Source organism: Papaver somniferum, unplaced genomic scaffold, assembly GCF_003573695.1.
Source record: "Papaver somniferum cultivar HN1 unplaced genomic scaffold, ASM357369v1 unplaced-scaffold_24, whole genome shotgun sequence".
In the NCBI taxonomy this organism is placed as follows: Eukaryota; Viridiplantae; Streptophyta; class Magnoliopsida; order Ranunculales; family Papaveraceae; genus Papaver; species Papaver somniferum.
In genome coordinates, this window is record NW_020634374.1 from 6,164,287 (window position 1) to 6,175,988 (window position 11,702).

The window sequence follows — 11,702 nt, forward strand, 5'->3', positions numbered from 1 at the left end:
TGTCCGCTACGATGGTCAAGGAAGTTGTTCAGATCCCATGACTTGTCCTTGTGCACAGCCTAATGGCAAGTATCCGTAGTACTGCACATTTGATAACCTACCTGCAGGTAATATGTTGTATCTATTGATAGTATGGAGTAAGTGGCAAAATGCCCCAATTTGGACTAGAACGTTGTGAAAATGTCCCAGACGTTAGGCTAAAGATCAAAATGCCCCAAAAAGGAATTAAAATGCCACAATCCGTTAAGTGTTCCGTCTGACATGGTTAAGTGGTCAAAACAGTAAGCGCGTGGCCCCGCACATGTAAATAAATATCATTTATACCCTTCTGTCAAAATGCCGCACAAGCACGTGACTACTTAACCATGTGCCACATTTAGTTAGATTGCGACACGTGGCTAGTCTAAAATTGGACGACCAGAGATGAAGTGGTTATATTTACTGAAATGGATGTTTCTTTTTCTAAAATGACCAGCATGTCCTATTAACTAGAATTGCGACACGTGGCTATTCTTTTAGTTGGACGGCTGGAGATTTGGTTGTTATATTTACTGAAATGGGTTTTTTTAAGAGAATGACCACCGTGTTCTACAATCTAAGATTGCAACACGTGTAACATGAGTTCAAATCAACGACTACAGATTTCGACCGTTTTAAATCCGACCGTTGTAGATTCTGACAGTTGTAATAACGATCACTTTCTTGTCTCGACTGACTTATATAAATGGGGAATTTTCACAACCTTAAATCAGTATATTGGTTTTTTTTCTTCAAAATGGCTGCTAGCTCAAGTGAGAAAATTAAAATTTTAAGTTAAATTTCAAGAATTTTTCAAAGAAGAACATAGTTAGGTTTAGTATCTTATCCATCTTACTTTACTTTTTACTTAATTTGCAGGAATGTGAGATGTGCAACGAAAATAATCATCAATCAATTGATTGTCCTTGGATCTACAGTAGGTGTAAATTGGTTCCTTGTAATGGTATTCGGAAACTTTTAAAGGTCAAAGAAGGTGCTAATTCAGGGAAGAAATTCTTCTCTTGCTCTAATCCTATGTGTTCATACTTCGAATGGTTTGATGATGCTATTAAAACCATGACACCTCAGTACAAAGGAGGTTGTAAAGCTTGTGTTTGTGATCACAAATTTGCTGATTGTCCTTGGTCACATACTCCTTGTATCAACCCCAAATGCAATTCAACTAAGGTGAGGATGTTAAACATAGCTCAAACATCATGGAATTATGGTATTGGCTACCTAAAATGCAAAAAATGTGAAGATTCCCAATGGGTGTCTGATGCTATTTTTGTGGAAAAACAAAAGCAATTTTATAATTCTGAAGATCAAATTTGTGCACAGTTTAAAGATAAAGTGAAGGTAAAGTGCAGAATTAGAAGTTAATGTATGTAAACAAAAGCAATGTAACGAATTTGAAGGATTTATCAATGTAATGTTAGTTTGCAGAATTTCGTACTTTAAAAAGCATACTTTAAAAACCATAGATCCATAAACAAAATATTGTCAACATTCATAAAACAGAACTGAGTACTACTATCTCTGCCATTACAAGTTCATAAGTCTAGAAATGCTAAAAGAAATAAGGGAAAACAGAAACCCAGCATTTATGATATTACTGATATTCAGAGTTAGGCTTTCTAACCCTTTTTGATGGTGGCTCAGAAATGTTGATTGTTTGGCTAGAAATATTAACAGTACCATGATAAGTCTGGTTAAAACAGGAAGATGAAGGTGTAGAAGAAGTAGATGGATGTGTTACCTTCCTTTTGGGTGCAGTGGAGGAGGATGGTGCAGTTGTCTTACCCTTTTTCTGGGAACCAGCTGAAGAAGTAGATATTGTACTAGCAACTGCTTTGCCCTTTGACAATGGTGGTACCTCAGCTGATTTCTTTGATGCAGATGATGTTGCTTTCTTTGATGCAGATGATATTGCTTTCTTTGATGCAGATGTTGATGCAGTATTTGGTGCAGACAAGGCCTTCCTCATCTTCTTTGTTGGTGCAGCAGTAATACAGAACTCATCCCCATTAACAGAACACTCCATTCTCACTCCTTTATTCTTTGGGTTGGATCCAACTGGAGGGCCTTGACAGGTTAGAATGTTATGATCAATACCTTTACATACACTGCACTTTGTTACTCTTTTGCGCGGCTTGTTCTTCTCATACCAGGACTTCTTTCTTTTGACACAAGGTCTTCCCTTATCTCTCAATATGTGTGGATGTATAATCTTGATTCCAGTCTGCAAAACAAATAAGGTTAGGGTTAGTATACTTTAAATGCACAGATCTAGAGAATAATGGAAAAATAATAATACAATAAAGTAAAAGGACAAAAGTATATAATATTATTCATTGAAAAGATTCTCAAAACTAGAATACTTGAAAACAGACAATGGAAAAAGTTAAAGCATTTGAAAGAAAGTTATGGTTATCAAACTTATTGGGATACTCATCAATGTCTCCCAATGGTGTTATTGACCATGAGTAGGTGGTCCTATAGTAGTCTACTGTGTAGTATTTACTGTAGTACCTGCACACATAATTGATCCAATCACTTATCATACATTTATTGCATAACCACATTCAACTATTTAGGTATAGTAAATTTTCTCACTTGGACCAATCAGGATTCAATTTAAACAATGCAACTACACCATGTATGCAGGGGAACTTCCTCAATTTCCATTGTCTACATGTACAAGATTGTTCTTCCACCCGAACAACAAACACTTTGCTAGGATATTTGTTAGTAACCTCATACACTTTGCACTTTATATAAGGATCACATTCATAGTTACCTCTAAGATCACACATCACCTTAATGAGATCTTTCCCAGCAGGAACAAGGTCACCAGATTTCCAAGTTGCAGCAAGCTTTCTTCTATTTGAAAACAACACCATCACCAAATGTGTGTACATATCGATCAATTGAGTGAGAGGCTTGTCTCTGAATTTCAGGTCCATGTTATTAAAACTTTCTGAAAAGTTAGAGTAAATGTGCTCACAAGCAACATCATGAGGAAACCATGACCTTGCCCAAGACTTAGGCTCTGCATCAATCAGGTATTGATATGCAACTGAACTTATCTCTGCAATTTCTTGCATGGCCTCTTAGAAAATAGGTGTCTAAGTTAATTCATTTGATGCAATAAGGCTTGACTGAAAGAATGAACATTCATTATAACCAAACATTTCTTACCTCCAAGCGATGATACTTGTATGCCTTTGCAGCCTGCCAAAGAACGTGTGTGAGTCTTGGATTTCTGAATCCCTTGGTCAAGAAATTCTTGTATAGATGCCTGGAAAAAAAAAAGGGCAAACATTAATCATTTCCAAAATAAAAGGGCAAACATTAATCAATTCCAAAACAAAATCGACCTTAGTCAGTATTTATGATTTGCCAAAGGAAACAATCTTTTTACTGATTCAAGAATGCCCTTCATTCTATCAAAAATAAAGGTTAGTCCAGGCATATCAGGTATCTTTTTTCTCAATTCTTTTAACATCATAAACCAATTTTCTTCAGTTTCACTCATACAAATCATCACACATACAGGAAATACACCATTCTGGCCATCTATACCAACTGCTGAAAGCATCACACTACCTAGCTTACCATTCAGGTGAGATCCATATAAGCCAATAACCAATCTATAACCACGAAGAAAACCTTTGATCTGTGCATCATAGGCCACAATGACACTCTCAAACCTGTTATCTTGACCCTCTTTGGACCAACTGAAATGACCAATGCTATTTGGGTTCAATGAAGTAGCAGCTGTGACCAACTGTGGTGCTTTTGTGTAAGAACTCTCAAATGTTCCATTCCAATTGCTAGCACCAATTTCTGTGTACACAAAAAAAAAGCATTTCCAACATACCAAAAGGTTATCAAATAAACGAACACAAGGGAACCAAAACAAGCATCAAAATCATACCCTTGCATTATTAGTAACCCATTTTGGTATGTCAGTTTGCAACCGAGGTCTAATGATCTTGTTAGCTATATCAGCTGCCTTGTCCACTGGTGAAGCAACATCCATTGTCTTCAATAAATATTTGGCTACAAATTTTGCATTGCATTTCCTGCTGTAGTCTTCATTCGGATTCTTACAGGTGTGTTCTGTGTTGCATTCTCTAACTGTGACTGTTGGATCGTCTTCATCTGGTAACTTTCTTGCATTCACCATCCAAGCACAATTTTGGGTATCCTTGTAAGTACAATAAGAATAGTGTCTCTTCTTATCTTCCTTCTTCACCTTAAAATCCCTATGTTTCAACACTGCATATTCCCTTAAATGATCCTTGTAATCTTGCATGTTTCCAAAAGCCATTCCACTATTTATTTCACCAGGTACAACCTCAGGAACATCTTCATTTATCATTTCTAGACGCTGTGGTTCTTTTAAATGCTCACCAAAATCTTCTTGCCACTTAGCTTCTTCCTCTTGAGTGACATCATATCTGGGAGCTTCTTCATCTGAAGTAGCATTTACTGGTGCACTCTGCTCTTCATAAAACCCGCCTACACTGAAATCTTCATTACAATCATCAGCCTCATTATCAATATCTATACCTCTAGCACACATATAAACCCAATCTTCATAATTGTACTTTTCTTGTGTTTCTTCATCTTCACTTTCCTCTTCACTTTCATCTCCACTTACCTCTTCCTCATTATATTCCTCAAATAAAAAAATCAGGCCTATCATTAGGATGAAAGTCATCTGATTGTAGATTAGGTAAATTCACCTGGTCATCATCTTCATTCCCCTGTACTTGGTTGTCTGCATCAGATGCTTGTGTTGCATTAACTTGTGCTTCATGCACTGGGTTTTCTGCAACAGATGCTTGTGTAGAAACAACTGGGTCTTCATGCACAAAATCAAGTCTTGTTGGTCTCATATTACTTACCCCACTAACACTAGCAGTCTTATTAAGTCTTGGACTCCTCCTAACCTCAACCCTTTTACTAACAGTTTTCTTCTGCACTGGACTCATAAAATCAGTCACACCACTTACCCCGCTAACACTAGAAGTATTACAAACAAAACCCCATTGTGTAATTGTAGGAATAACTACAGTGAACCACAGTCTTACCAAATTGTCTTTACCTGGTTTCCCTTTATTCCAAAATGAAATAAAACTCTCCTCTGTTTCACACTTATCATATGCATTCCCATTATCATCATCAAATAAAAACAGTTCTAGTGCAGAATTCATACCCTGTTCATTCACCAACTTTCTCTTTAGCATAGCCATGAAAGCTTCTCCACTGGTACCAGCTTTACAATCAAAACAATAAAGGTCCTTAAACCTCTTGCCTATATCTGTAATCCAGAAATTCCTATCCTCACTACCCATTCTGAAACATTTAACAAAAATGAAACAATAATCAGTTTTAACAATATCATAGTTATAGGGGTTACATAAATGAAAGAGACAAACAGACAGTGCACATTCAAGTCAGGGCACTTCAATGAAAGAAACAGACAGACAGAGACACAATTATAAATCATCATACACACCAGTAAGACACAATTCAAATGTGGAAGAGTTTAGCAATTGGTAAGCACTATCATCACTAATAAGTATTCAAATATGCCTCATACAACACCAAGCATAGATAGAAGTATAACTAAACAAATATAAACATAGATAAACATATACAAATTCATATACAAAGTTCATATCTACCCATTAATTCATCAATCATGGAAGCAATTTTGTATCCAATGCCTCTGAATTTCCACTAAGTTAAATAAGATACAGGCCAAAGCAATAATAAAATACCCTCACTGCTTGTCTATATCATTCATTCTAAGGAAGTAAAAGGGTTGAGCCATTGTTTTACAGTAATCACCACAGTTGTAATTAGAGAATTCACAGAATGCACAAAATTAGCCATACCATGGTTTTACATTAATCATACCAAAATACACGGAATTCATAGACAAAAAGAAAATGAAATATCCCCTAAATTGAATTATCCACAAAAAATAGAAAACCCCCAAATTATAATCCCCAAATTTGTTTCTTTCAAACCCTAATTAAAAAGAGAGATAGAGACACAATTAACCCTAAATCATAAAAACCTTTTTCATCTGATAAAAATTCAAAAACAAAAATTTATAATCCCTAATTTCGTTTATTCAAAAACACAATTAACCCTACTGAAACCCTAATTTTGTTTCCCTAAAACCCTAATTACAACTGTGGTAAAACCCATCCTACAGATTCTGAAACCCTAATTTCATTTCTACTCTCTGAAATCCTAATCGCAGATACCAGTTTCACATGGTTGGGTTTCGAAAACCCTAAATCGAATAACAAATTTAGGGTTAAAAGTTACCTGTTCTTCACTGGGTTAAGAAACGCTCTCTCATCTTCTCTGTCTCTCTATCTCTCTCGAACTGGTATTTTGATTTGTTTTTGATTTCTGTGGCTCAAACACGACCAAGGTAGAAGATAAGAATCGATGTACTCGTGTGTACCACACGTGTGGTACAGGTGTCAGTCACTTTCCACGTGTCGACAGATAAGGTTGCACGCGTGTCATTTGTTTGCAGTGCCCACGTGTTATGACGTCATTAGCACATGTGTGACATCATGTAGGGCGGATATCTCTGTCGAAGGTTAAAATTGACATTTAACATCACCGTTGACCAGTCAAAGGTAGTCAAAATGCCCCATTTTGACTATTATAGGTAAAACTAACGGAACGGGGCATTTTGATCTTTTGCCTAACGTCTGGGACATTTTCACAACGTTGTAGTCCAAATTGGGGCATTTTGCCACTTAACCGTGATAGTATTTGGTGCTTCCCTTGATTCCTTATCAATGGATACTAACAAGTAACAATGTTGATCTTTTGTAGAAAATGGACAAAATGCTAATCCATTATACACATGGGATCGCACCATCGATTTGACATAAGAATGGTGTCCATCTGACTCCAAACGACCTTGTAAACTCATGGCGCGCTTCAATGCATCTGCACGTTCTTCTTTGGTAGCAACTTTCTTTTAGACGATCTTGATTTTGACTTTTTTTTGTGCTGATGACTGTCGTCATATACCATCTCCAGCAAAGGTAGTTCGAAAGTGGTCGACCAAGATAATAAGGGACTTTCTTGAAATTACTTAGAGAATGGTAAAACCTTTGCAATAAGTTCGATCTTACAAAGCTTTGAGTGCGAGCTTATTGCAAAGGTCTCTCCATGCTTTAAGTATGCCTTTGAGAATAGAATTTGAAGATGAAATTGATCATTTGAGAAGATCATCGGTATATATATATGTTACGGTGACATGAGCACAAGCTGCACAACTCCCAACGTCAATTTCTCAAGCCTGCCCTCGTCACTTCTTTTTCTTTTCTACTGTTTGATATTCCCATATTTTTCTTCTACTTTCTCACCAAGACCCAATTTTCTAGTTATAAATATATTCTTCTTGGTAATTAAAATTGGGATTTTTGTTGGTTTGATTTTACTTGTACTCCATGAAATTTATTACGTGAAGAATGAGTTAATCTCTGAACAATAGCAAATCATTTCACCTTGTGTGTCAATCATTCATGGTAGTTAAGACTATGTGAACTGGTTTAGTTCGATCTATGTATGCTTTGAAAGATTATAGGTAATGCTTTCTTTGAAAAGAAAGTTTCTAGCGAAGCCATGACAAAGAATGCACACCAAACAATGCAACCATGCTTGCTTTTACGACTAAGCTATAGGTGCTAAACCTACCAAACGGTTTTAAAGAAAAAAGATATTTTCTCTTTGAATCGCGCCAGCACAATTCCAATGTCAATCAAGCCCTTCTTTTTCATTCTCATCTCTTTCTACTGTTTGGTATTCCCATCTCTTGCCTCTACTGTCAGTAAACAACTTCTCTCCAATTTCACTCACCCACTCCGGATCTGTCTCACCACCACCAACTGCATTTCCATCAATTAATATCATCACTAGTACGAAAGCTTTGCTCCGCTTTTACATCTCTGCAACACCAATAATGGCACCCCACAACTGAAGATGTCAGCAAAAAAAATTCATTGTGAGTTTTAATTTATACATGCATTGTTCTTAATAATTAGAATTTCTTGGGTTTGGTTTCCCTTGTTCTCCATGAAATTTATTGAGCAAAACATGATATTCTGAATAATAGCCTATGAAAAAACTCATTCTTTGTTATGTAATCAAGTCTATGTGAACTATTTACTTCTATTTCTAATAATCTATGCTTTAGAAAGATACTAGGGATTGATTGACATTTTAGTTCTGGTATAATTGGGGTATGACTAAGACATGGATAATGAGACTGAATAAACAAGGTCTAAAAGCAACATAATGATGAAAAAGGGCTTCAAATCCCTAACCAAGATTAATATGAAGATGGGAGTGAAGGGCACAGTAAGATTGTTTTTTCATTTTTTTTTTTTTACATTGTTTGCCTTTACAGGAAAGTTCAAGGGTGCTTTTGTGCTTTTGTGGATTTGATCGATAAGAATACCGATGAACTGTAGCACTTCAGACGTGGGAAAGTGGAAATCCCCATGAACAGGCCGCTCAGATTGAATTACCAATGTTCTCACATCTATTTAGATATTATGCCGGCGAGTTAAATTGAATTTTACTTGTGGGCTAGATCTCCCAACATTGAAGCAGACACAGAGGTGGTGGTGTTGTGCCGACACTCCCTCAGTTAGATGGGAGAATAAGACGTTTACTTTCTATATTTGAGTTTTCAAAAACCCCAAGGATATTAATTCAGCCTTCTTAAACTTTCTAGTTGTTTATAGTCTGCTTACATCGTTCTTTAGCCTTTTATTAGTTATTTCAACAGTGAGATGGATACTTTTGTTCGCAAGTTCTTTCCCAAGCATGAATCACCTGGCGCTGCGTTCAGGCTTTCTAATGAGTGCGAGACATCAACTTTCTTTGATGCAATCACGCGTACGAAGCAAGAAGAAATACACCAAGTTAGTCGCTACACTGCCTCGCAGTCGATGACACCAGCCGCTATGCAGAATATACGTGGGATGAATCAGCAGGCATGGTCGAGGCACATGGCCTTGATGAAAACTTGGAATTGGGGCGACAATCATGTCACGCTGTTGATTAATGCTTTAAGATTCGTGTTTTTGCGGGAACTTACTGCAGATGCTGGCAACAATCTGAATGTTGCTTTGTCTAACTTGATTGACGGCCGAATCACTATTGACCGCAACCAATATTTTACCTTTGACTACCCGGCCACTAACGAGTGGGAGTGGCCATGTGGGACTGCTGACGATGCTTTGCCAGCTTTCACACACTTGACAGCTGCTACACTGGCAGACGAAACTCCGGTGATGGATTTGCGCGGCCTCAGTCAACAAGAGGCCGCCTTCATGCTATTGATGACTGGCACATGGAGGCGCCGGTCTAGGTACAGGCTGGATTTTGCGTTGCCACGTTTGGTTGAAAAATTGCAGTTTCGTCATGCTACGGATGTTGGCACTTTCAACTTTACTGAAGCATAACCAGATCCTCGACTTCCAGCACCACCCCTGGCAACTAAGGAGCTCGCTTGGGGAGCACTGAGGAGATATGTCACGCAGAACAGGCTGTACGGGCAATTCAGTACAGCCTTGTACATGGTATGCGCGATGGCTTACCAGTTCTTGCCACCAACAGCTGAAGGTACTTACTGGCTCTCGCTTGAATGGAAAGCTTCACTGCCTGCTTTTCATCCTATCCGCGGAAGGTATGTTCTTTTAAACGAAGGGGAGTCGCTTAAGGTAAAAAAAGGGGCTTTATCTGAATGGAACTTCATCAACAACCAAATTGAGAAGGTGAATTTGATGGCTTTGATATTTAGCCAGGCTGCGCACACCGGTCTGGCAGTTAAATCGACTCGACGCAGCCTGGAAGACAATCCGTCTGATCTCTACAATAAGGAAGGCGACTTTTATTCAGCCATCAATATGTTTTCAGCGGCCGCTTCGGAATGTGCTCAATCACAGGCGCCGGTTTCTGGAATGTCTGATGTCTACCTTTACTGCACAGAGGATTTCGAGCGACATTCTACTACTCGCCATGTAGTGACCACCAACTCTGCTCAAGACGACCTTGCGGGTCATGATTCTGAGGTAGTATGTGTGGGGGAAGATAGCCAGGTCCGCTTGTTAGTTAGGTGGATGCCGCTACCGGGGGCTCCTCTACTGCTACTACCATTGAACTGCTTTCCATACAAGACTCCGTTTGAACTGAAAGGGAAACTTGATCCGGCTGACGGCGAACCACATTGTAATCATTGGTCTGTTAAGTGGCATAAAGCATGGGAAGTCGCTCATCTTTACAACCTGGTGAGATATTCACTTTGTTACTCTGATGACAACGGAGTGGCAGGGCCTACATCATTTATAAGCCCATTGGCGACTCATTTCACTTGGCCTGTCATGCGCAAACCTGACCACCAGGACATGAAGGCTCGTATAAGTGGCAGGACTGAACCAAGCAGAGGTCGTTCTTGAGATAGTTAATGTTGCGACAACGTTCTTTGAGAAGGTGATGGACTACGAGACGGAAGTTCTGGAGCGTGGAGTGGCGGCTGGGACAGGAGTGCGCGCCGCGTTGGTTTCAGACTACGGTGCCGCGGTCATAGTGTCGCTGGAGTTTCCGGGCGAGATCAAAGTCTCTCCAGGTGCTGCTAGGTATCGGAGATGGATAATGAGTCAGGACGGTCCTGAGTTCACTTTTAGCACACCTGATCCTGTAGTTTTTCCTCCTGAGTGGGAGATGGATAGGTAGAACCGAACGAGTGATGTTGAATTTGGATAGGAGGCTTGCTCCAGTTTTACATCTCTGCAGCGCCATTTATAGCAGCTGCAGACAATGTTATTAACTTGATCAAATTGTGAGTTCTTAGTAATTTAAACTTGTTAGTTTGATTTTACTTGTTGTATATTAACTTGAAAGTATATAAATGTAATGGTTCTTGTTTCTCTCTGACCAGGCCCTCCACTCTTCTTTCACCGAGTAAAATTCAGGGTCAGATTATCTGATGATATTGAAAGAAACAGAATTTGTATCTTCATTTATCAACTCCTGGATGAAAATAGTCTTATTCAAACATTAGACAAATTAACCTCATCCGATTAGTTAAGCTTTCATTAGAATGAGGTCTCATCCGATTACTTAAGCTTTCATTAGAATTTTGTTCCATGGAAAATGTCGGAGTCCAAATCTGTTCACACTCATCTAACGAGTGTATATTTCACATATTCTTCTGATTGGTTGATTATTTAATTGATGGCCCCATTACCCTCCGTATTTAGAATCACGACCCTCGTTACATAACTCCCTAAATTAAATCAAGGGTAGAGATTGAAATGTGAAATATACACTCGTTAAAGAGTGTGCACGAATTCGCACTCGAAAATGTCTGCTCAACTACGTAGATTAGATTCTGGAGGGCGGAGGCTAAACACGTGTTCCTCCGCCTAATCGGATTCCTAAGGCTGGGTCTAACCATCTCCATGATCCAAGATAAAGCACTGTGGAAGTGTCGGTTATCCTGCTACAGTTGCCTTGCTTCCCAGAGAGTACTGCGTGTGATTTGGATCTAAGATGGAAGTAACCTGGGCATGCGATTTGAAACTGCGTGTGGGAAAATCAAGATACGCGGTTACAAACTGCGT

General features: G+C 38.6%; 1 protein-coding gene across 1 annotated transcript; it reads left to right on the plus strand.

The window, feature by feature from the left end:
- Nucleotides 1-7,802: 7,802 nt before the first annotated feature.
- LOC113340880 lies at nt 7,803-11,008 on the plus strand. Its single transcript, XM_026585929.1, has 2 exons — nt 7,803-8,074; nt 8,480-11,008. Exon 2 carries the CDS (start codon nt 9,657-9,659, stop codon nt 10,533-10,535), a length of 879 nt encoding a protein of 292 aa, XP_026441714.1. The 5' UTR covers nt 7,803-8,074; nt 8,480-9,656; the 3' UTR covers nt 10,536-11,008.
- The last annotated feature ends 694 nt before the right edge of the window (nt 11,009-11,702 follow it).